The sequence below is a fragment of the Heloderma suspectum genome, chromosome 1 (genome assembly GCF_057233095.1).
Source record: "Heloderma suspectum isolate Gila_16-S chromosome 1, 16-S_ref, whole genome shotgun sequence".
In the NCBI taxonomy this organism is placed as follows: domain Eukaryota; kingdom Metazoa; phylum Chordata; class Lepidosauria; order Squamata; family Helodermatidae; genus Heloderma; species Heloderma suspectum.
This window is the reverse complement of record NC_139458.1, coordinates 132,019,925-132,046,526: the sequence shown is the minus strand read 5'-3', so window position 1 is coordinate 132,046,526 and position 26,602 is coordinate 132,019,925. Positions and strand designations below refer to the sequence as shown.

General features: G+C 48.3%; 1 protein-coding gene across 1 annotated transcript in view; it reads left to right on the top strand.

Annotated features, from left to right (window-relative positions):
- PKP3 (plakophilin 3) overlaps window positions 1-26,602 on the top strand; it is a 96,331-nt gene that overhangs the window by 56,057 nt on the left and 13,672 nt on the right. The window contains exons 3-7 of the mRNA XM_084858214.1: window positions 8,306-8,394; window positions 9,123-9,859; window positions 11,030-11,153; window positions 11,451-11,655; window positions 21,648-21,822. Of these exons, the coding sequence (XP_084714340.1) occupies window positions 8,306-8,394; window positions 9,123-9,859; window positions 11,030-11,153; window positions 11,451-11,655; window positions 21,648-21,822 (1,330 nt within the window). The remainder of the gene's footprint in view (window positions 1-8,305; window positions 8,395-9,122; window positions 9,860-11,029; window positions 11,154-11,450; window positions 11,656-21,647; window positions 21,823-26,602) is intronic.

The following is a 26,602-nucleotide window of genomic DNA, read 5'->3' as shown; positions in this document are numbered from 1 at the left end:
CACCCAAATCTGCTCGGGGGGAGGTGTCCCCCAACCTCTGGGGCAGATTTGGAGGGCATGCAGAGGGCTGCAGGAAATCCATTCCACCACCAGTTTCTGGTTTGCTGCTGGATGGCATTGAATCCAACCCATATCTGCCCTTGCAAATATGATTTTTGATTTTTGTTTCAAATCCATTCTCTCTCTTCCCTCCGCACCATTCTTCCCTCACTTTTTATTCTCATGAATTGTGTAGATGTGCTGCTCCATATAAGAAAAGTCTGCTATGTATGCAGCATGACTCAAAGCATGTACGCCCTCTGAGTTTCTAAAAAGTTTAGATAGGATTGCAACCTTAAACCAATTATTTCTGCTTTGAGAAGGCAAACATGTATTTATGTATGTAGGTGTATGTATCTACATATATAATATAAACTATCCATCTACATGGCACTTAGCAGAGTAACATGAGCAAAAAGTGAGATTCCTATCCCAAGGAGCTTACAGCTGAAATTCCAAAAGTGGGGGAGAAAACAAAGGGACAAGGAATAAATAAAGAAAGGGTACAAAGGGATGAATGTAAGATAATAAGAGTTCTATATGCTCAGTTGGAGATTAGGACAAAAGGGTTAATCCAAAGGTTTCATGTAACTGATGGTTTTTGGTAGCAGTAATGAGGAATAGTTGCTTCCTGTCCTGGAACGGTAGACAATGACCATTTGTATAGGTTCTCCCTGGGTGCTTGAAGCTGCCATGGTGGGATTTTTAAGCATTAAATAATACTTAACTGCAAAGCTTGTGCACCAGCATATCTATCTGCAAAGCCAGCGCAACATGATGTCTTATGAGGCTGCATTAGTACGGCTAGCTAGTTGGCATGTGCAATGCTATCCCATGCCCTTGAAAGTACTGGTGCAGCATGTCTTAGGATCCAACCGTTCACCAGTATGAATGCTTCTCTCTTTTTTAAAGCAGAGAGCTGTCTCTGGGGGATGTTAAATTCTTCAGTGTTAGAGCCACATCTCATAGCAGTTTTCACATGTCACATCATCACTCAGTAAACTGCCAGCATAAACTCAAGCACAAGGCTGAGATTTGTGTCTTGGGGGGCGTTTCCACCAGCAGTTTACTCCGAGCTGGCTACGTGTTGAGGTCGTTAGGGATGCATGACGTCGTGGCCATCCAGCAGCCACCCCGGGGCTTATCAGGGAAAAACCGGATTTCCTGAGACTGCTTGAAGTCCGATTCTTTTCCTCAAGTCAGGTTCTCCCCAGTATAGTTGTATGCCCCAACCCCTGCATTTAGCTCAGGTATGCTAGCCCTGCCCAGGGGTGCGCCTTTCACTGTTACCCTGGTCAAGGGGTATTTCCTCCCATTGTGCTGAATGAGGCTTGCCCTCTCAATGACCACAGACATAACAGAAAAGCCCCTCAATTGACACGGCACATATCAGTGCGATTAAGCATGATCTTGAGGCTCTGGTTCATTGCCTTAGGAAGTAAATACTTCACAGCTTCCTTATAGAGATCCTGTGCATTAAAATGGGGGCTGGTTTCCATCTCTTTCCCACAACAAACCCATCAGTGTCTCCTCAGAAGTAACTCCCATTGCAGTCAGTGAGGCTTGCCTTTGAATGCCCACACCAGAACTTAGAGAGATTCCCCCTCAATTGAAATGGCACACTTTAAATCCCAATTCCTTAAGTGCGATTAAGCGACCAAGCGGGATCTTGAGGCTGTGATTCATCACTTTAGGAAGTAACTACTTCACAGCTTTGTTATAGATATCCTGTGGGTTACAATCTGGGCTGGTTTCTGTCTTTGTGTTTACTGGTCTCTTTCCCACAACAAACCCATTACTGTCTCCTCAGAAGTAACTCCTATTGTGGTCAATGAGGTCCTGCAGGTTAAAATGGGGACTAGTTTCCATCTTTGTGTTCTTCCCACCTCTTTCCCAGCACAAGCATGTGCATGTCTACTCTGAAGTAACTCCCATTGTACTCAATGAGGCTTGCTCCTGAAATGCAGGTGCATCTGGACTTTTAGGGGAATGGGGGGAAGGGGGAAGCCTCTCTTATTGGTTGAGCAGCTCCTGCCAGTCAGATGACATTCACTCCAACCCCCACCAGGAAGTATGTTCTGTGAAGCAATTTTTACTGCTGTGGAGAATCTGCTTGTGGAACCCTGCTCATAGCAAAACTGATTCCTTTTAGAAAAAATCCAGTACTCCTCCATTAGCTTCTCCTTCCGTTGTTGTGGAAGCATGGCCCTGGTCTGGTTCAAACATCAGTCAGGAGAATGTTTTGTTCATTCAGATTAAGTAGTAAAACTTGTTTTACACTGCTTCTAAATGAAATGATCTCTTCTACTGACTCTCACAAAATGGGAATCCATGGCACTCCGCTCCCTGCATTCGCAAAAGCAGTTGCGTGGAACTGAGATAAAACATTAAAATGCATGGACTAAATCTGAGCCCACCAAGATGTTCCACTTGCATTGCTGGGCTTTGGCTCAGGTCTCCACCAATGACTCTGCAGCTTCTGAAATACAGTCACTCAGTAGCATCCTGGCTGCATTGATAGCCAGTCTCCTCCCTTCAGTTCTCCAGGAATTGTGCCAGGTTACAGCTTTCTAAATAGGGCCTTTGTTAAGAAACCATTTAAAAAGTGTTCCAATATTTATACAAAGGGAAAGGATGCCTGGGAAAGAAGGAGTGGAGAAGGTTAATGGGGAGTCAGCCTATTCTCGCTTTCAGTAGTAAGCCCATATGTGGGATTTTCTTGCATGTGTATTTGTCAGAATCTGTGTAGCTAGCAGGAAGAAAACCAAGCATTCTCCAGATAGGAAAGTGAGGGGACAGCTCTATATCAGCTTCCCACCACACTCTTGTTTTGGCATTTAAGTTGTGAACTATGAGTGTGGGATGCCTCTGGGGGAAAATACCATGCAAGTTCCTTTGCTTTGGAGGTTTCTTGCACCAGCATTGCAGATTCAGCCATGCAAATTACCCAGTCAAAGCTGCTAATATGCTGGTCTTCCCATTTCTCCCACCCATAGCATGGACTGTAGACAGGAACTATGTCTGAGCATCGTACAGGCACCACAGTATAGGTGTACTACAGCAGCTGGGAGAACATCCAGCACAAACTCACTTTTGTATGGAGAACAAAAGACTACTTCTCACACCTGAACAATTTCCACACAGAGATACTGTTTCTGTGGAGGAAAACCATGTGTACATATGTATGCAGTCATGTCAGATAACTGAACACATGTTAATTTCACTGTACACATAGTTGGCCTTCACCAAAGTCATCTCCCTACATAGGAAATTGTGTGTGAAGCAATGGAAAGAATTGGGATTGACCGGGTTTGGATGATCCTGGGAGCAAAAGAACCCATTGTGGGTTCTTTCCCCACCCCCACACATGCCATTTGCACAACCACAATTTGCATAATTACCCATGATGCGGCACAAGTTGTTGTGTCGTCCAGTGGCTTCTTACCCACCCTACAACCCACGACTTGCAGTAGGGGGTGTGGGGTGGGTGAGAAGGCACCCCTGCCACAGTGCACACAAAGTTTGGACAACACAGCAACCCATGCTCCATTGCGGGTAATTATGCAAATTGTGGTCACGCAACCAGCACGGGGGTGGGGAAAGAACCCATGATGGGTTCTTTTGCCCCTGTGATCATCTGAATGCAGCCACTGACTTTGAAGGAATTTCAAGTACAGCCTGATGGGATCTGAGCTAGTGGTGACCAACCAGGAAAGAGATCTTGGGGTTGTGGTGGACAGCTCAATGAAGATGTCAACCCAGTGTGCAGCCACTATAAAAAAGGCAAACTCCATGTTAGGCATAATTAGAAAAGGAATTGAGAATAAAACTGCCAATATCACACTGCCCCCATACAAATCTATGGTTCAACCACACACACCTAAAAAGGGACATTATAGAACTGGAAAAAGTGCAGAAAAGGGCAACTGTGCCCTTCTCCCCTATGAGAGAAGGTTACAACAGCTGGTATTGTTTAGCCTGGAAAAAGGGAGGGTAAGAGGAGACATGACAGAGGTCTACAACATTATGCATGGTGTGGGGAATGTGGCTAGGGAGATGTTTTTCTCCCTCTCTCAAATTACTAGAATCCAGGGTCATCCCATGAAGCTGATTGGTGGGAGATTCAGGACAGATAAAAGGAAGCATATAATTAAACTATGGAACTCACTACCACAGGATGTAGTGATTGCCACCAATTTGGGTGGCTTTAAAAGGGGGTTGGACAAATTCCTGGAGGAAAAGGCTGTCAATGGCTACTAGTCTTGATGGCTCTGTGCTACCTCCAGTATCACAGGCAGTGAGCCTATGCACACCAGTTGCTGGGGAACTTGGGTAGGAGGGTGCTGTTGCACCCATGTCCTGCTTGTGGTTTCCTGGTCAACAGCTGGCTGGCCACTATGTGAACAGAATGCTGGGCTAGATGGACCCTTTGTCTGATCCAGCAGGGCTCTTCCTATGTTCTTATGATGAGGCTTGAGTTGCAAAATGGATGGTAGTTCTCTCAGGAATCATGCTTATTCCACTGCCATTAAATAATTGTGGTGTTCATCTAGAGCAGACTTCTCCAAACTGGTGCCCTCCATATATTTTGTACTACATTTCCCAGCATTCTTGACGAGAGGCTGGGGCTGATGGAAGTTGAAGTCGAAAACATCTGGAGGATGCTGGGTTGGGGAGGTTATTGATATTATGCCTCCACATTCTTTCAAATGCCACCATAATACAATCATTTGTCCATTTGTCATTTTTTTCTTCTACTTTGTAGCACAAGGAATCATTCTGTACACATCTGAACAAGGGCACCTTTAATAATTACCACAATTATAAATGTTAATCATGATGGAGGAGTAGATAACATTTCCAGAATATGTAGCCATTTCAAGTTTCTTCTCAAAAAGCAAATGGAGGTGTCATTACCCACAAGGCACCATGCCAGATCCCAGCACAGTGTGTTCTGGGACATTATCCAGGCATTCATGTGTAGGTGGAATGTGAACCACCAGGATATTACAATCTGATTAAAAGAACATCGGAAAACCATTGTAAATAAATGAGTGATGGGAAAGGGAAGAGCCAAATACACTATTATAAGATGGAAGATAATTCATACTTCTTAGCCCCATGAATTTAAAATGGAGGACAGAAGCCTCAAATGAGGGTCAAGCAAAAGCAAAACATCCTTACATGAGAGATACAAGTGGGGAAATCAAGATTCCCATAAAAATATAATGAATACTTAGTTTAGGGATGGAAGGGAAAGACAACTAACTGGAGAAAAGCTAAAATTGTATAAAATTATGAACAGCGTGAAGAGAGTACAGAGATAAATTTTCCACCCTCTCCCCAAATAATAGGACATTGAAGATGCAGTCCTATTAGGGATGTCTCTTGCCAGGAAATCCTGCCCTTTTAGGGCTTGCCAAACTTCCGCAGCGCACCCAACCCAGCTTGCTTTTGCAAACCGAGCTGCGCAATTTCCCTGAATTCCAGGGACTTCTTGTGTAATGTTTTTTGTCTCGGCCGTAATTTGCACAGCTAGAAAGCTGTGCAAATTACAGGTGCAAATTGTTAAAATCTGCGTACTTTTTGCAAATTTCAGCCAAAATGTACACAAATTCAAAAACACTGAAAATCCGCTAGCTGGTCCGACTCAATACAGGCAGAGTCAGGCCAGCTGGTGGAAGATGGAACAGAGTCTGGGGGGCTGAGCTGATGAAAGATCATTGAGCTCCACCCCCCAGCCTGTTTCCTCCAACATCCCTAACTCTTATGCATGTGTAGACAGGGGGGAAAAAGTCCTACAAGTCTCAGCATTCCCCACTCAGCATTCCCCAGCCAACCCTGGGAGTTGTACGACTTTTTTCTGTCTAAGCAGGCATAAGATTTCACCTTAAGGCTACAATCCTATATACATTTTACCTGGGAGTAAGTCCCAGTGAACACAGTAAGACTTACTTCTGAGTAAGCATGCATGGGATTGCACCGTAAGTTGCACGATGAAATGGATTGACAGTCAGGAGGGAGGGAAAGAAGTACTTCTTCATACAATGCTTAACTAAGTTCTGGAATTAATCCTTACTGTTAGGTGTGGTGATGGGCCCAAACCTAGATTGCTTTTCTTAGCTGCTGTTACCCATGACAACAAAATTAAGCAACCATGCTTTTTTCTGGAGATAGTATATATCAACGTGAGTGTTAGGTGTCAGGGACAAACAACAACGGATTATGACCAGGTGTTTTCATTCCACTGGTTTGTCAGTCATTCCCAGCTGCCTGCTCTTGGAGGCAGAATCACAGATAGCCCTTTGATCTGAGCCAGCAACGCAGTTATTATGCTTTTACAGTCTTTACAGAAAGCTTTGAGTCTTTGTACAAAATGAAGGTGCCTTTGGAAGGACTGACAAGTTCAAAGGTGTTGAGGAGTGTTTAAAGAGTGCAAGCTAGGCAGTCATTTTGAGGGAAACAAGTATGTTTTAAAGCAAAGGACATTCTATAACAATAATTTACTCCCAAAATGCATAGGATACTTTGAAATGCTTACAAGCTTTCGCTATTGTTTTGGCAGGTGCCACAGTGGCCTCTAGGAGCCATAAGGCATGGTTGCAGGCAAATCCAAATGACTAGGAACATATGGTGGAAACTGAGACACTGGAAGGGCAATGAGGGATAGCTTTAAAATTAGGTTCGGGTCAGGGCCCCTGATAGATATATTGGCTCGGCAGTAACAGTGCCAACAAGCATTTAAGGGCTATAATGGATAACAAACTGAGTCAACTGAGTGTCATGCAGTGGAGTGAAAAGGAGTCCAGTGTAATTTTAGATGGAATTAAGAGGAACATTCATATCCAGGAACCTATTAAGCAATAAACAGTACTGTGCAATTCAGCACTTCTCAAAACTCTAGCTGAAGTGGTGCTAGGATTTAATTTCTGACAGGGCTCATCCCTGGGATCTGTTTTCAGTGCCAGGCTCAGCCCTGAAACAATCAGGAATAAGCATAGGCAGAAGCGTCCCTGAGCAAGTGCATAGTGCATTTCCCCCATTTCTGAATAACTTCTAGAGTGTCATCCACACCAGGGATTAGGAGGAAGGGAGTTCAAACTCAGATCCATAGGTGAGAGGTCCTTGAAGGGGTGACCAGGGAGAGGGGTTAGGTGAATCATGGATGCAGTCCAAAAGGCAGTCAAGAGAACAAACAGGTACATGTAACATCACTTTGCAAAGGTCTGGGTAGGTGAGAAAAAAGTTAAGGCAATCCAGACACATCAGTAGCCATTTTCCAGCCAAAATGTCTAGGACTAAAGACAGGACATGACTTAGGAAGTTATTTCAGGGCTCTGAAGATAAATAAAACCTGAGTAAGCCTAGTTCCTACCTGGTGTAGGACTCATAGGGTCAAATGTTCTGTGGCTTTCACTTCTCTGAATCCCTTGGGCAGCTGTAAGGTACATGACTGTGTTTGCAGGCCTGCATTCTACTTTCAAAGACAGTGGATGCAGCCTTTCATTGCACAGGCTGCAGGATCTATTCTGCTTGGTCTAAAGTACGCCTTGCAGAAAGCCACAATAGCTAAATGAAACTCCCGTGTACAGAGTTACCGTACACGGATAAATACCAGGTTCTGGTGGACAGACAGCATGGCCATTGCTTTATGGCCTGCTTACAAGTTTGCAGTGGCATCTCTCTGGCCATGGCTAGAAAGAGAATGCTGGGCAAGCTGGATCTCCGGTGTGATGATCAAGCAAGGCAATTCTTTCATAGCCTCAACCCCTGGAGCACCGCCTTAATTGCAAGGAACCCAACCTCAGTAGCAAAAGGCATGAGTTCCATGTTTAATGCCCTGGGCTCAGTCCCTGGCATCTCCAATCACAAGGTCTCACCTTGCACGGCTGGGATAGACGTCAGCCTGAGATCATGGAGAGGTGTTGCCAGTCTTAGGAGACAGAACTGGGCTAGATCCACCAAGTATAAACAGTGTAAACTGGTTGCCATTTTAGAACCACAGCATGGGGATAATTGAGGCCCAGATTTCTGTTGTGATTAAGGTAGAAACTGAAGACAGTCACAGCTGCAGGACCCATGCCTCTTCCTGGCATTTGAGGGTTGAAGTCTGATATTCTCATGCAAACGGTGTTCCTCCTTCCAGGTTTAGTTAGCTTCCTTCAGCTGGTTGCTGTCCTCCTGCCCCAACAGTCCAGTTGTTTGCCAAATGTTCCATTCCTTACTAAGTACATTCAGTATACTGTCTCTCCTTGTTCCGCTCCAGGTGGAAGCTCCTCCAACGGCCAGTACCGCACTTTGCAGCCATCGTTTAGCTCCAGATCCCAAACAAATGGCACAGACCACAAAAGCTCTGTAAGTACAGAAACAGAGATGTCTGTCTCTGTCATGGGTTGGTTGCTAACAAAATATGGTTTCATGTTGTTAATGTTGTTATTTATTACCAGTGATAAAGGAATCTGACTTCTTCTTTGTCCTCCCTGCAATCATAAAACTGCCCCCCCCCCCATAGTATAATGCAGTCTTGAAGTGACAGCCTGGTTTATCCCAGGGAAGATGTCAGGGCTGGCTATGTCCATTTTAAAGGTTCGGTGCTCAGAGGAGCACAGATTTATGGAGAACAGAATGTGACCTGTGGATAGTGTTCATCCCGGACTAATAAACGGATGGTGTGAAAAGACCTTAGTTGATCTTATAGCTGGTGTTGGGGGAATGGGACAGTGACATATTTTTCCTTACTCATACACACAAAATAACACACACTCCTTTTATATGCTGTATAACTTGTAGTTTCGTTCTTTCGTTACACATTGCGCTCCTACTGGGGCTGTTTTACGGTAGATGTTCCGCAAGCGTATCAGTGATAGACTAAGAATTATAACGAGCGAATTTCTTTGTTTTTCTAGTGATCTTGTTAAGTTATTATGTATGTTCTTTTGTTGCCCTTATTTTTTAAATGTTATTTCATAATAAAATGAAATTTCGTGGGAAGAGATATAATGTGTCCTTTGACAGCAGAACCAGTCTGCTTTTGAAAATAGGCATCACTCTACCCTCCTTTCTTTCCTCCCCCCACCCTGCAGCTGTACCAACCAATCACAAAGAAAGGTTACAGCACCCTGAAGTCTGCTACCTGGTCCTCCCGCTCAGCAGTGGACCTGAGACCCAACAAGAGAGTGGCTGCCATCAGCAACGGCGTTGGGCCGAAGGGCCTGGCATATGGCACAAATTACACCTTCTCTCAAGCTGCCAGCTCTGCTTCCCGCCCGAGGTCATTCCATGAGCGGAATTGCCTGCCCCGTCCAAACTGTGACACCATGTCTCTGCACTCCTTGCGCCTGGCGGATGGGCCGGGCAGCCCTGGCGGTGCAGATGATCACTACAGCGTTGTATCTGAGCAGTTGGACCCACTGGCCCAGGCAGCAATCTACAAAAACCGAGGAGGTGGCGGCTTCAGCAGATCCTACACCTTTGACAGGCAGATGAGCGCCGGCTCTGCCGCTGGCCCCAAAGGGCCCATCGGCTGGATGGATAGTGTGGAGGCACCCCAGAACAGGGCTGTCATCCGTGCCCCGGCCATGCGCACCTTGCAGCGCTTCCAGAGCAACAACCGCTCCCGCTTCAGTACCGGCTCCTTCAGTGGCACCCAGGCCCCTCAGGGAGGGGTTGGGAACTCCTACGCAGGAGTGATGGAACGCGGTTCCCGTGCCCCCTCTGTGCGCAGCCTGGTTGAATCCAACCATCACTTGCAGGACCTGCGTGCCATCGACATGTACGATGGCCACAACGCACTGATGAGTCAGCAGCACTTCGCTGGCGGGTGAGTGGGCTGCCGCGAACTTGTGGGGTGGCCTGTTCCCAGCTGAGCTGGCTTGAGGAAAGAGGAACAAGCAGATGTTCTCCCTTTTCCACACTGGGGTCCCCTGGTTGTTGGACTACAATGCCCATTATCCCAACCATTGACCATGCTGGTTGGAGATGGTGGGGGTCGTAATCCCAACAACATCTGAGGACTCTAGGCTGGGCGAGGCTGGTTTAGGAACATGGAGGCCCCGTTTTTGAGCATACTGTTCCTTCTCCTGTAGTGTATTTGGAGGTAGCTGATCTTCACTTGCTGCTTGATGCCGCTCAGTGTGGCAGGGAAATGTTCTCACTCTCTAGATCGCGCCTTTGCTTTAGCACCAAAATAGGGAGAAAGCAGCCTAGCACAGCTGGCGGTGCTGTAAGGGAGACAATAGGGCTTTTGCTCTATATGCCCTGTGATTTCCCAGGCTTCATGTTAGGATGCTGTGAATGTATGTTACCACGTGAGGTCAGAGCGAGGACAATGTGGCAGCCTCTATCGGTGTTGACTGAATGGCTTTGGTGGCCAATTGTATTTGTCTGTAATAGATCTTCCTTTTTTCTTTATGTGATTCCCTAGATGGGCTAATACTGTGCTGGTTCTCTGTATTTTGTACTCCCACTGTGAAAGCACAGAATCTGGAGTCCATTCCAGAGTTTTGCATTCTGAAATCCTCCAGTCTTGTAATATTGAGAAATAAAACATGTTTCTAGCCCTCATGGTTAAGGAAGAAAAGCACGGAAATGGAAGCATGGAACAGCAAAACTTCAGAAACCAGATTAAGGCGAAACAAGATTAGCAGTGGTGGGCTTTACTGCTGTGCAGGACTCCCTACCCTTCTTTCAGATCTACTGTCTCCTGTCCCCAGCCCTCAAATCCTCATTTGAAAACTCTTCTCTGCCCTTCTAACTCTCCCTTTTGGGGGGTTGGGTGGGGTGCACATTTTTCTGGACAAAAAACTCAAAATTCTTTTTGTACCTCAAATCTGCAAGCAGGATAAACTGTACAAAATGGATTTGAACAATAGATGTTTGGATTTATTTTTTTTTAAGCCCAGAATGCAGAGGGTCTTTAGTGGAATTCTGTGTCAATGAGGGGAAGTTGGCGAAATTGCATCCTGCCTTCTAACTTGGCCTTGGTTTTCAGGTTTGATGACATCGACCTGCCCTCTGCAGTGAAATACCTGATGGCCAGTGACCCCAACCTACAGGTGCTTGGAGCTGCTTACATCCAGCACAAGTGCTACAGTGACAGTGATGCCAAGAAGCAGGTGATGTGGCAGAGGCTGGGCACCGGTCCCAAGGGCATGTGGGGAATGTGCCCTGCTCAGGGTCTGAGCCAACCTTGCTTGCAGGTTTAGTCATTGCTGTGTCTCATTTAAGAGGTTGCAGCGTCAGTCAGTAGTGACCATTCTGATGAGCTGGGCTGTGACACATGGGGACGGGGAGCTTATCTGGGCTGAGAAAATGGCACTTTGCCTTAGGCGGGGTGACATAAGTGCTGCACAGGCATCTGCTTTCCTGCCTCTGTCTCTCTGACAACTATCCCGTTCTTCATCTTGCGACAGGCTCGCAGCCTCCAGGCTGTGCCCAAGCTAGTGAAGCTGTTCAACAACTCCAACCAAGAGGTGCAGCGCCATGCCACTGGGGCCATGCGCAACCTCATCTACGACAGCGCTGACAACAAGCTGGCGCTGGTGGAAGAAAATGGAATCTATGAGCTGATGCGCACATCACGCGAGCAAGATGATGAATTGCGCAAGAACGTTACAGGTGAGAGAACTTTGCCCAAGGCAGATTGTGGGCCAGAGGGTTTGGGGTGGGGGCAGCAAGCTCTGTCCTACCTAGGAAAGAGAAAAGGAGCGAGGGTGTCATGGTGGAATTTAGAAGTCCTCACTGTTCTAACCAATGTGAAAAGAGTCTTCCCTGCCCCCCACCAAAAAAAGCCTAGAACAGCCTTCCCTAACCCGGTGCCCTCCAGATGTTTTGGACTACAAATCCCAGGATTCCTGATCATTGGCAGTGCTGGCTGAGGCTAATAGGAGCTGAAGTCCCAAACATCTGGGGAAGGCTGGCCTAGAATCTAAAAGCTACAATTTAGTCACAGGGATACTCCAGCAAAGGCAGAGTTGGGCTATGCATTCTGTTTGCTGCAGGGATGCTGCCAAAAATAGCCTCCGTTTGGAAAGTCCTTCCCAACTCTTCCATCTGGAGGCATTCACTGCATCTCGAGCTTTCCTGCCATGGTTTTAAAATACCATGGTTTTAGCTGCCACTGTCAGGAGAGAGGAAATTCATAATACGATGGCACTAGATCCATGATCCAGTGGGAAGGAGTCAACTTGTTTTGGGAAGCCTTCTTCTTTGTGGCTTCCCCATGGCCAAAGGAGCATGTAGCCTGGCTCTTAGTTGCATGCCAGAGCAAATAAGAATGATTACTGCATGTCCTTGAACCACAAGGTTCAACAACCACCTTGCAACCACAAGGCCATGAAAATATTTATTTTATTTTGTATATATGCACACCACCCTTCAGGCACGTGGCTACCAGGGCAATTCACAATAAAACACAAACCACAATGAAATCAATACAGTACTGCAAAGCAAATCAGTCATAATAGGTCCAGCAAATAAACCAAAGTTCTCAGGCGGGGCATGAAGTATCTAAGCAGGAAGGATGAAGCCTTCCTCCCACCAGGTTTGCGAGGTCACTACCTATTGATTCTACCAGTACTATTAAATGGCAGCTGAATCTGGAGGTGTGGTGCCTCAGTGCTACTTCACAGCCAGAAGGGGAGAGGCAAGCAGAAGGATTGGGATTGAGCAGGGCAAAAGGGGTGGGGAAGAAACGACAGCCACCTGGCATCTGTTTCAGTAATGAGTTTAAAAGTCGTAACCCTACCACTAGCTAAAAATTAGCTTGCAGTAGCTGCTATAGTTCATGAGCCTGGATCAGAGCTCTTGGAGTTTTTTATATTAATCTTGACAGCAAGACTTTTTCAGATACAGCAATAATCTGTGGGAATGCTAATATGTGTTTAAACTGGTGTGATGAGATTGGAGACTGGAATGGATCAAGAGAGGTGTGAAAGAAGGGATGGAGATTAAGCACCAAGAGAAGTGAAGTGACTAGTCAGAGTGATTTCTTGCACATGCTCCTTTTATATGCTGCATAAATTGTATTTTTACTCTTCCATTAGGTATTGAGCACCTACTTAGGCTGTTTTACTCTAGATGTTCCATAAGCATATCGGTTTTAGGCTAAGAATTATAGTTAGTGAATTCCTTTGTTTCTTTAGCGATCTTGATTTATTATTATATATGTTCTTCTTTTTGTTGCCTTTATTTTGTTAACTTTATTTCAAAATAAAATAAAATATCATGGGAGAAAAGAAGAAATCACAGGGCAGATTGGTGGCAGAGCTGAGACTAGTGACTTGCCTGAAACCCGGCCTGAAACCCTGCAGAGCCACGGCTGCCAGTCAGTGTTGACAAAACTGGGCTAGATGGACCATGGGCTAGATGGACCATAGCTGTCCATATAAGACAGCTTCCTATGTTCCTATGACTTCCATCTTTTAGCCATTTGCCTTACCTACAAAGGGCCACCCTAAACATGACATTAATTGTATGAATACAATTAATGTACATGTTTTAAAAAATTGAAATGGCAGGTGTATTGGGGGTGGGGGTGGGCCTGAGTTGGGGAAGGATGTTTTACCCATTCCCCCTGCTGTACTTCTGATGAAAATCCCCCACCCCCCAAATTGTCCATTTGCATCTGGATGGAGCCTTCAACATGCATGTTAATTGGATTCACACAACTAACATCACATCTAATTTTGCCCATAGACTACATTGCCTGCATCTGTGTGCTCTTTGCGCTGCACACCAGACACGTTCTCATTCAGAGCTTTCCTCTGTGCTTCCCCCTCCCTTCTACTCCAGGTCCCCTTCAAAACTAGCCACTTAGTTATTTTCCAAATCCTGGCCTCTCTTCACAAATAACTGGAAGCCATGCTGGCCTGTGAATGGACAAAATCAATGAAATACCAGCAACTCCCAAACACTCCCAGCTTCCTTGAATACTCTGCTAAGCCGAGATTGGAATGCTGACCCAATAACAAAAAGAACTTAGATAAGCACCAGCAAATTGTAGTAGAGAAAAGCATAATAGGAGGCAGATTTTGGAGCTATATGCGGGCTGGGGAAGAGGATACCAAATTCCCATAGACAAAGTTCTTGGGTTGAGAGAAATAGAGTTGGTGGGGAAGAGCAGGGTGGGAAGGGGGCATGGCTCTAGGCAGCTTGCAACTGACTTTGCATAGGGAATGGTTGGGCACTGAATAGAGAGATCCAGCAAACAGGAGAAATTACATTAGCTTCTATTACAAAAGGGCCTTTCTAATCCTGCCCAACAGGCTCTGATTGCTTAATCTAATACCAGGGCTAATGGGAAAGTGAAGCCCAGGAGCTATGATGCAATGAGCTTTAACACTTATTACAAGTGTGCTAGAGTCTGTGAAAGTGGTTTTAGCAGAATACAATTGGAGGATGGAGAAAGCAATCCCCAGATATCGCAGCCCAGGGCACACCACTTTCTGGGCACAAGATGCTGGTGCTACATGTGGAAGGGGAAGGAGACAGGCCAACTGCCTCTTTGCTGGCAGCTGAGCCTGTGCATGTTTGGAGATGGGTGTGTGTGTGGGATCTCCCTCCTTTGGCAAAAATGTGACATGTTTTATGGGCCTGTTTCCTCACCTCTCCAGTGTTCAAGGTATTCTACTGAGCCACTTAATATGCAAATGAGTAAGCTCACAACATCCCTAACAAATGTTGCATTAATGTATTTACTGAGTTATTTTACGACTTATCCCTTGTAACATGGGGTAAATCATGTCTTCTGCAAGGCTCACTTTCTAAATCAGACAATCCTCCAGTAGTTTTCATCCAGTAGCTCCTTTCCCTTTCCCCCTATAAACCAAACCCTTCATCAGTGCAACATCTTAAAATAGATAACCCCCAGCCAAATCTGTGCCCCTCCCTTCATTTTCACCTCTGGATTTGTCATCCAATCCAGGCAAAGCCTCCCTTCCTCCCTATCTCATGTGTCCCCTTCTTCTTAGGGGAATTTCCTATTTCCTTACATACACTTCCTTTCTTTTCTCTCACCCCATTGCTAGACCAAACCCTTTCATACTAGGAGCTGCGTATATACAAAAGCTTCCTTCCTCCAAAACCATAACATTCTTCTCCCATGTATGGCTTGGTGCAACCACCCCTGTAGTGTGTGCAGATAGTTTTTGTTTTTTCCATGAGCAAATGAATATTGGCTGTTGGAAGCACATTCTTGTTACTTGATCCTTGATTCCTCATCTGCATCTACTAGGTGACCCAGTAACTCCACCTCTGTGAGAAGAACCATGCTCTCATTTCTCTTAACTTGGGATTGCGTAGAGTTTTAGACAGAAATTCTCCTAGTTGAATGTTGTTGCCTCATGTTGCTTATTGTCTTACTCTGTTTCTCTAAGGGCTCAATCCTATGCATGTTTAGACAGAAAAAAGCCCTACAGCTCCCAACATTCTCCATCCAGCATGGAATGGATGGGGAATGCTGGAAGTTGTAGGGCTTCTTTCGGTCTAACCGTGCATAGGATTAACACCCTAAATGACCGTGCCATTTGCCGTTTTAATGTTTTCATGTCATATGCAGGGATGGATCTTTTGCTGCTCTTTTGAAAAATGTGCCCGAAGTGTCTGTTGATTCTACTAGATGCCACAAGGGGAAAAATAATTTGGGCCCCTTGGGAAAAATAATTCTGGCCTGGTGTCAGCACCCAGCATTCTAGGGTGTTCGGTGTGGCCCGCACACCCCGGCAAGGCTGATGCCAGACCTGTACGGCCACTTGAGTGCCATGGCAGTGATGCTCCTCTGGCCAGCAGCCTCCCTTTTCCCCTTGCTCACTTACGTGGGGGCTTAGCTGGTGGCTGCAGCAGCAACTGCTGCGGTTCTGTAAGGGATTGGAACCAAATGGCCGCTCAGCTCCAGCCCATTACCACACCAGTGCTACCACTGTGGAGTAAGCCTGCTCATGAGCATGAAGGGTAGGCTAGTGGTAGTCTTTCCTGGTGGCCGCATCCAGTAAGCCAGAAGGAGGGAGAGGGGGAGGCTGGCAGCTGCAGCAGCATTGCCACCACCGGTGGGCAGGTGGCAGTTTGCCTCTAGGGGCCATCTGCATTTATGTATGTATGTATGTATGTATTTATTCATTCATTCACTCACTCACTCACTCATTCATTCATTCATTCATTCATGCATTTTATTTCTAATCTGCACAATAACTAACATTGTCTGGGTGGATTACAAAGGGAAGGATTACGAAGGATTATAAAGGAAAAGATAAGAGAGCAAATTGGTCTGGTCAAAGTGAAGCAAGCTGAGAGTCGGATATTAACTTGTCAGCCCTGCCATGGCCGGCCCCCCAGCCTAAAGAACTGCACAGGCAAGGGGTTAGATGAGTTCCTGGAAGACAAGCAGTTGACACAAGGCAGAGCCTGCAGGGTTCTCTTGCGCCAACAAGTTCATGTGATTCAGCCGCTCCATTCTTCTCAGTAAAACACCCAAGTAATGCTGACGGTTTTACAGGGCTTGGATTCATACAAGTTTCTACATGGCCTTGACACAATGAGTGTCTGTCTGAGTTTTTCCTGCTGTCAGAATTAGATGTTTCTCAGGGAGTTGCTAGGGATGCAGCTTCGTCTCCTCACCCTATTACTCAGCCAGGCTGATTCAGATGGTTAGCAGACAACGGCCCAGCTCTCCGATCATTTGCATCTTCGGAGGCTCCACTGAAATTAGCAGGGTCACCGCAAATGCAGGCCATTTTGTTGAGTGGAGCCTTAGGCATCGTAACACTCTTCTTGTTAGCCTAGATTGCACTAGATTAGCCTAGATTTTCATGTGAGGACTCTATTGTGGATCGAGATTGGGTTTGGATATGCTGGGTTGAATCCAATGTTAGCCTAACTTAAACCTCATTTATTTCAATGGGTCTAACCTAACTGGGACTAATATTGGATACAACCCACTACCACAACCTTCTAAGGTTGCAGTCTGGTCCTGGGAGGGAATCTTCAAATGGCCCATTCACTACAAGGAAATGGCAATACAGCCACTCCCCCCCCCCCTCCGTAGCTATCTACACACTTGGAAGTCATATGAGTAAGTGCTTAGAAGGAGGTCTAACTACCATAAGGAGGTCAGGGTTTGACCCAGCAAGGCCCAACATCCGATGCCTACCTCGTGAAGGGTGTGCGCATTGTATTTTTTAATTTTGGAACTGCTGCAGTGTTGGATTTGAGCTTTGAATACAGGTTGGAACAAATACATGTACAGTTCAAAATCTGATTTGAATTTACTACTTTAACGTTTGCAGAGTGGACTCTTTATCCCTTTGGAACTGGTTAATTGCTTAGTGGGGTTTTCAAGAAGGTTTTGAAAGTGGTTGATGGATATTTGCTTCTTTACATGGATTTTCCAATTCACTTGAGCGGTACTTTAAACAGCAAAGTGTGGGATGTTGCTTGATTGCTAGTGCAGTGGTTAAAGAGATGGCTGTGTGGAGATGTGGACAGCTTCAGGGAAATGTCCTGCCTGAACATACAGTAGATACCCAAATCAAATGAAGCAGGGACCTTGATGACACTTCAGGAGTACCAGTGAAATCAGCAGATAACAGGCCTCATGTTTTTATTTTTATTTATTTATTATTAAATTTATTAATCGCCCATCTGGCTGGTCACCCAGCCACTCTGGGTGATGTACAACATACAATAAAACAGTTTAAAAGAATAAAATTCTACAATAAAAACATCTTCTAAAATACCCTAACCCACCCTAAATGCCTGCCTGAACAACCACGTTTTTAATGCACGACGGAAGCTCATTAAAGAGGGGGCATGACGGAGTTCCCTAGGGAGGGAGTTCCACAGAGTGGGGGCCACCACAGAAAAGGCCCTCTCCCTCGTCCCCACCAGTCTAGCTGTCCTGGCTGATGGGATGGAGAGAAGGCCATCCAAGGCTGATCTTGTTAAGCGGCCTGTCTGGTGCTGCTGGAGGAGCTCCTTAAGATAGGCTGGGCCGGAACCATATAGGGTTTTAAAGGTCAAAACCAACACCTTGAATTTGGCCCGGAAAACAACTGGTAACCAGTGCAACTCCTTCAGCACTGGAGTGATGTGATCTCGCCGGCGGCTGCCTTTAATCAGGCGAGCCGCCGCGTTCTGTACCAGCTGCAGCTTCCGAACCGTCTTCAAGGGTAACCCCACGTAGAGCGCATTACAGTAGTCTAAACGAGAGGAGACCAGGGCATGTACTACCGATGGGAGCAGATGGTCGGGAAGGAAGGGGCACAGCTGCTGTATCAGATGGAGTTGATACAGCGCTGTCCGGCTCACAGCTGACACCTGAGCCTCCATGGACAGCTGGGAGTCCAAAATGACCCCCAGGCTGCGGACCTGGTCTTTCAAGGGTAGCCGTACCCCATTCAACACCAGGTCAACATCCCCCAGCCTCCTCTTGTCTCCTACCAAAAGTACCTCGGTCTTGTCAGGGTTCAGCTTCAGCTTATTCCTCCCTATCCAGCCACTCACGGTCTCCAGACATTTGGACAGGGATTCTACGGCCAACCTTGGTGAAGATTTGATTGAGAGGCAGAGCTGCGTGTCATCTGCATATTGATGACACCGCACCCCAAACTTCCTGATGATAGCCCCCAGCGGCTTCACATAGATGTTAAATAGCATCGGGGAGAGGATGGAACCCTGTGGCACCCCACAAGTAAGTGGCCACGGGTCCAAAACCTCCTCTCCCAGTGCTACCCTCTGGTACCTGCCGGAGAGGAAGGACCAGAACCACCGCAATATGGTGTCTCCAATGCCCAACCCCTCCAGGCAGTCCAGGAGGATACCGTGGTCAACGGTATCAAAAGCCGCTGAGAGGTCGAGAACAAGGAAGGAGCATTCACCCCTATCCAGAGCCCTCCTCATATCATCTACCAAGGCGACCAAGGCCATTTCTGTCCCATGCCCAAGCCTGAAGCCTGACTGAAATGGGTCTAGATAATCAGTTTCTTCCAAGTGTGCTTTCAACTGCACCGCCACCACCCGCTCAATCACCTTGCCCAAAAATAGCAGATTTGAGACTGGGCGAAAGTTGTTCAGAACTTGGGGATCCAAGGAGGGCTTCTTTAAGAGTGGTCTTATCACTGCCTCCTTGAGGGCTGATGGCATCACTCCCTCCTCAAGGGAGGCATTCACCACCGCCCTGATCCCCTCACCCAGTCTCTCTCTGCAGCCCATAATGAGCCAAGATGGGCAAGGATCAAGTAAGCCTTGCAGATGAAAGCACCTTGTCCACTTCATCAGGAGGAAGAAGCTGGAACCGATCCCACAAAACCGGTTTGCCACAGGCCGCCTCTTGCTCACTAACTGTATCCACAGCGTGCAGAGTAACACACCTAATCTGATCAATTTTATCTGCAAAGTGCCTTGCCAAGGCCTCACAGGAGGCCTTAGAATGCTCCAGTGGTTCTGGAGCCACAGGACTGACCAGGCTCCTGACCACTTGGAACAGTCTCCTGGGACAGCACTCTGCAGACGTGATAGAGGCAGCATAATACTCCTTTTTTGCTGCCTTCACCGCCACGTGATAGGCTGAAGATACAGCTCTGATCGTGTCTGATCATCTTTGGAGCGAGACTTCTGCCACCGGCGCTCTAGCCGTCTCACCTCCTGTTTCAGAGCTCGTAACCGCGGATTGAACCATGGTGCAGTTCGAGCCCTGTTCAGGGGGAGAGGGCGTTTCGGAGCCACCTGATCTAATGCCCCAGTGATTGCGGCATTCCAGCCACCCACCAAGGTCTCGACCGAGTGGCCGTTGACGTGCCCCAGAGAATCCCCAAGCGCGTTCAGGAATCCATTTGGATCCATAAGACGCCTGGGGTGGACCATTTTAATGGGTCCTCCACCCCTGCGGAGGGGTTGTGGAATTGAGAAGTCCAACATCACCAGATAGTGATCTGACCATGACAAGGGGGTGGTGGATATACCCCCGACTTCCAGATCACTCCCCGCTTCTCCAGAAACAAACACAAGGTCTAGTGCATGACCGGCTACATGGGTGGGCCCAGTTAGAATATGGTGCAGCTCCCAGGAAGCCATGGTCTCCATGAAGTCCCGAGGTGCTCCTGTGAGGATGGCCTCTGAATGTATGTTGAAGTCCCCCAACACCAATAAGTTAGGGGACTGTACACGCACATCAGAGACCACCTCAAGCACCTCGGCCAGGGAGTCAGTTGTGCAGCGGGGTGGACGGTACACGAGCAGAATCCCCAGACTGCCCTTCGGGCCCAACCTCCAGTACATGCACTCAGCAACCTTGGTCTCCCGGAGAGGGGGTCTGGTGAGAAGACCAAGGACTCTTGGTAGATAACAGCCACTCCCCCTCCCCGATCCCCAGCCCTCGGCTGCTGTGCATACGAAAATCCAGCTGGACACATGGCTGCAAGGGTTGGAGCAGCAGCCTCAGCCAGCCAGGTCTCCGTAATACATGCCAGGTCTGCACCCTCATCCAGGATCATGTCATGGATGAGGGAGGTTTTCTGGGTAACAGACCTGGCATTGCAGAGCAGCAAACGAAGGCCAGAAGATGGGGTCATGCATCTTCACTCTGTTATTCAGAGATTCTGAGAAGAATTTCCCTCTCATAATATTAGAGCCTGGGGTCATCCCATGAAGGTCATTGGTGGAAGATTCAGGACAAAGGAAGGTCTTCTTCACACAGTGCATAGTTAAATCTATGCAATTCGCTACCACAAGACGTAGTGATGGCCACCCATGTGGATGGCTTTAAAAGGGGGTTGGACAAATTCCTGAAGGAGAAGGTTATCAATGGCTGCTAGTCCTGATGGCTATAAGCTACCTCCAGTATCAGAGGCAGTATGCCTATGTGCACCAGTTGCTGGGGAACATGGGTGGGAGGGTACTGATGCACTTGTATCCTGCTTGTGGTTTCCCGGTCACCAGCTGGTTGGCCACTGTATGAACAGAATGCTGGACTAGATGGACCCTTGGTCTGATCCAGAGTGGCTCTTCTTAAAATATTGTTCTGGGATTAGGACTGCTTTCGTTCACAGCCCTGCTCAGCCATAGACTCACTTAGGGGGCCTTGGGAAAGTCATCCTGTGTTGGCCTGGTGACATGGGGAAAGCCACTATGACAAGTTTCCTCTTTTCTGCATGGTAACTGTTCATGTGACTATTCCAAAATATCTTTTAAGTGTTGGTTGATCCAGAATGTGGTAAGTTACAACCTCAAGATATGTCAGGGCATTCATAGGACTGGTCCCTACAGCATGCCATTTTGCTGGCACAGTGGCTTCATTGCATGTCAAAATGTTTCTGTGAAACATAACACTGAGTTGCCTGTCTGTCAAGCTGAAATGTGAATGATCCATCTCATAGGCTTATTGTGAGGTTGAAGGAGATAAATAAAATTACACAATAAAATTAATTAATTAATTAATTAATTAATAATAACAACAATCATATGGTGATGGTGGTGATTTCCTAGGAAAGAAGACACTACTATTATTTAAAAGTCCCCGAAGATGTTGTGAGTTCCACCATGAGGGAGCCCTTCCCATCTTGTAGGGCAGTAAATTTTGCATTGATGTTACCTTACTTCCCTGTCTCATTGCTCTGCAGGCATCCTCTGGAATCTGTCTTCCAGCGATAACCTCAAGGACCGCCTGGCCCGTGACACCCTGGAGCAGCTCACAAACCTGATCTTGACTCCTCTGTCTGGCTCCGGCAGTGCTTCTATTATCCAGCAAAATGCCTCTGAGGCAGAAATCTTCTACAATGCCACTGGCTTCCTCAGGTATTCTCTAATTGAGGGAAATGCATGTTTCATGGTCACTGGATCTTGATAAGACATATTTAAGGAAGCAACACATGGAAGGAGAATCCTGGTATAGCAAAATTGGAGAAATTACTATCTAAAAGCTTCCCTGGAAGGTCAGAGTGGGCCATATTGTCAACTGGTGTCAGGAGCGCCCTAGCTGCCTCTTGCAGTCCCCTCCAGTAGCCAACTCAGGACACAGACGAGGAGGATTCTTTCCAAGGCATTATTCCTTTATTACTTAATGACTCTTACAGATACTAATCTCTAGCGACTAAGCAAGGAACTGCACTGGGGTAGATAGCAAAGTAGCCTAAGCTCCAGGTAAGGCAGTTGGTCCCTGTTTGAAGGAGAACCGCGGGAAGACTCTGAACTTATGGGCTATGGAGAGATCCTCCCTCTTTCCCTTGGGTCCTCAGGACGCGACCGTTGTTTGCATGCCAAACGAGCACTACGCCTCCTTTCCGTGCCCTCTATCTGTCGTCGCTCCCTGCGTCTGCGCCGAGCGTCCAGCAAGCCCCCCTCCAGCACTCTCTCACTGCCAGGGTCACTATCTATCCCAGGAATGCTGGCAGGAGGAATCTCTGCCAGCTGCTGTGCTTGTGAGAGATGAGCGAGCTCCTCTCCCACGGATTGCTGTTCCTCCTCAGAATCAGAACTGCTCTGGGGCTCTATGGGCTCAGTTTCCACCCTGACAACATCCCCACTCCCATGAGGCCCCCCCTCGTGCTCCTCCCTTGGGGCCCCAGGTTTGTGGGGGTACAGCTGGTGGAAACGCCTCAGCAGCAACGAAGCATGTACATTTTTCGTGGGTTCCCAGGATCGCTCATCTGGCCTGTACCCCTTCCAGTCCACCAGATATTGCAGGCGGCCTCAAGAAAGGTGGGAGTCCAGAATCTCTGCGACTTCAAACTCCTCCTCCCCCTCCACCAGCACTGGCGGCGGGGGGGAGCCGGCTGAGTGATGAAGGTCGCCAGAAACCGGGGGGACAGCAAGGACCGATGAAAAATAGGATGGATCTTTATGGAGGGGGGGAGAACCAGGCGAAAAGCAACAGGGTTAATCTGGGCCATAATCTGGAAAGGCCCCATGTGACGAGGCGCGAGCTTCTTTGCAGGCGAGTGAGAGGGGAGGTATTGGGTGGACAATCAAACCCATTCCCCCAGTTGCAGAGACAGACCTGGCTGGCGCCGCCGGTCTGCAGAGGCCTTGTAGGCTGTCTTGGCTTGCTCGAGGGAGTCCCGTAAGAGGTGGTGTACCGCTCGCAACTCTTCTAAAAACTCATGGGCCGCAGGCACCGAAGAGGGAGCTAGGGTGGACGGGAAAGCCCTGGGGTGGTAACCAAAATTGGCAAAAAATGGAGTTTGGTGGGTGGAAGCATGGCAGGCATTGTTATAAGCAAATTCTGTGAGAGGCAGCAAGGAAAACCAGTCATCTTGCTGGTAATTGACATAACAGTGCAAATATTGCTCCAGAGTCGCATTGGTGCACTCGGTCTGACCATCCGTCTGGGGATGGTGGGCAGTGGACAGACGGAGCATCACATGGAGAGGCCCAAGTAGCTCCCTCCAGTAACAGGCAGTGAATTGGGCCCCCCTATCCAAAATGAGACCCTCGGGCCATCCATGGAGCCGGAAAACATGCTCCAGAAAAAGCTCCGCCGTCTCTCTGGCTGTGGGCAACCCAGAGCAGGGGATGAAATGGGCCAACTTAGAAAACAAATCCACCTCCACCAGAATAGTGGTCTTACCGTGTGAGCAAGGCAAGTCAGTGATGAAGTCAAGGGAGAGCAGTTTCCAAGGTCCTGAGTGGGTAGGCAGGGGGTGAAGCAAGCCTGTGGGCTCGCCTGAGGGGGCCTTCGCCCACTGGCAGGTTGGGCAGGAGGCGACATAGGTCTTGACGTCCCGACACACACGAGGCCACCAAAAATCCTGCATCACTCCATGCAGGGTCTTGGCAAAGCCAAAATGCCCAGAGGTGGGGGAGTTGTGACACTGATGGAGGACCTTCTCACGGAGGGGTCTAGAAGGCACATAGACCCGGCCAGAATGGAAAAGCAGGCCACCTCGCAAAGAGAAGGGGGTAGACTGGGGGGGGCAGAGGCTAACCCCAATTCCTCCACCTTTGTGCGGACAAAAGCACCCTGAGCCTGTTCAGAGTGAAGGAGCTCCTCCCAAGAGGGGGAAGAATCAGAGAGGGGGAGGGAGTCCCCTCACCCCCTGACTGGAGGTCAGGCTTACGAGAAAGAGCATCTGCTTGTAGGTTGTCGGAGACTTTCACATGGCAAATCTTAACGTGGAACTGGGGGGAAAAGAGTGACCACCTAATCTGCTGCTGGTTTAAGGCACGGGCTGTCTGAAGATGTTCCAGATTGCGATTGTCGGTTCTAACTTCGACTGGGTGCTGTGCCCCCTCCAGAAGATGATGCCAGGTCTCCAGAGAGGACTTGATGGCCAACAGTTCCTTCTCCCAGGTGGTATAATTCCTCTCAGACATGTTCAGCTTCCTGGAGTGGTAGGTGCAGGGTTGCAACCCGCCGCCCACCCGATCTGGCTGAAAAAGCACCGCCCCCACCGCAAAGTCAGAGGCATCAGTTTGCACTACAGAAGGCTTCCTTGGGTTGGGATGTACCAGGATTGGCTCAGAACTAAAAAGCTTCTTAAGTTCCTCGAAAGCCTGTTGGGCAGATGCTGTCCAATGAAAAGGAGATTTCCTGCCCTTAAGGAGGTCCGTGAGAGGAGATGTCAGCCGAGCAAAGCTGGGCAGGAACTTTCTGTAAACATTTGCAAAACCCAGAAAACGTTGCAAGTCCTTCTTGGTGGATGGAGCCTGCCAGGAGAGGACAGCCTGGACCTTTGCAGGATCCATCCTGATACCGTCAGCTGAGATAATGTAGCTGAGATAATCCAAAGAGGTTAGGTCAAACGCACATTTCTCCAGCTTGGCATAAAGATGGTGCTCATGGAGGCGCTGGAGGACGGCGGAGACATGCTGCTGATGGGCGTGGGGGTCCTCAGAAAATATAAGTAAATCATTGAGATAAACAATGAGGAAAGAGTCCAAATAGTCCCGGAAGATGGCATTCATAAAACGTGAAAACATGGGGGGGGGGGCGCAGGCGAGCCCAAAGGGCATCACTAGGTATTCATATGCTATGTACCGGGTGCCGAAACAGGTCTTCCACTCATCCCCTTCCCAGATGCGAATCAGATTGTAGGCGCCACGCAGGTCCAACTTTGTGAAAATCTTGGCTCGCCCCAGGCACTCCAGCATCTCAGGGAACGGGGAGGCGGTACTTGTCAAGCATCAAGACTGAATTCAGGGCTCTATAGTCGTGCACTGGGTGGAGTTCTCCAGATTTCTTGGCCACAAAGATGGTAGGGGCGCAGGCGGGGGAAGAGGAAGGGTGAATGAAGCCACATTTGAGGTTTGTGTCCAAAAAGTCTCGCAGAGCTCGAAGTTCCAGCTACGACATCGAATACAGTCGTCTGGCAGGGATGGTTGCCCCTGGAATGAGGTTAATGGCACAGTCAAATGGGCGGTGGGGGGGGGGAGCTGGTCAGCCTCCTTCTTGTCAAAAACATCCCGAAAAGCTGCATACTTCTCTGGGAGGATCACTGTAGCTGAAGAACTGCCAGAAGCAGACAAGGAGGGGGAGGAAAGGGTTAAGGCCTGGGCTAGGACTGGCGTCTTGATCGGGAGGCAATGCTCTCAGCAGTAGGGAGACGCAAACTCCACTTGCTGAAGCTCCCAAGAAATCTGAGGATTATGCGTAGAGAGCCAGGAAATACCCAGCACGATTGGGTATTGGGGAACCTTGGCCAAGTGAAACTGAATCTGCTCAAAATGGGACTGGGTGTGCAGAGTGAGCGGAGCTGTAATCTGGGTCACTGCGCCTGAAGAAAGAGGACACCCATCGATGGTCTCCACTGCCAAGGGGGCAGGAAGAGGCAGGGTAGGAATCTTGTGGAAATGAGTGAACGTTTCATCCATGAAACTGGTCGTAGCCCCAGAGTCCACTAAAGCTAGGGCCTCCACCCCACCCCATTGGGAGGAGCGGAGGTGAACATGCAATAGCAGATGGGAGTGTGGGGGGGATGCAGAAGGCACCCACCTGGTGGGGAACTGACCCCCACACTGGAGACCCCCAACAGGCTTGGGGGGCAGCCTAGTCAGGCATGGGGACTAGGAGGAGGAGGAAGGAGAGGAGAGGAGAGGAGGAGGCAGCAGTGGGGCTGTGGGTCTGGCGCAGCAGGTTTTGGTGAGATGGTCCAGCTTTCCACACCAAAAGCAACGGTGCTCCGCGCACCGCCACTCTAGTTCCTCTGGCGGCAGCGGGGCTCGGGTAGCTCCCAGCTGCATCGGAGTTTCCTCCGCCCCCACCTCAGGGGCGGGTGTGGGGGAAGGAAATGTTGGGGAATGGGAGGAGGGAAATCTCGGCCCCCGGCACCCCGCCGGATCTGCCGGTGCCCCTCCAGCCGACTATCTATCTGCAGGCAGGTCTGGATGAGGTCCTCCAAAGTAGGCGGGCTAGGCATGAGTGCCAACTCATCCCAGATCTTGTTGTTCAAACCGTCCAAAAATTGAGCCACCATCGCGGCATCATTCCACTGTAAATCCTGCATCAGCAAGCGAAAAGTTGTTGCATAGCTGGAAACTGAGTCCTTGCCCTGCCTGAGGCAGCGAATCTCCTGAGAAGCCGTCTGTGTGCGCAGGGGGTCACCAAAAAATCTGGCCATCGCTGTCATGAAACCTTGAT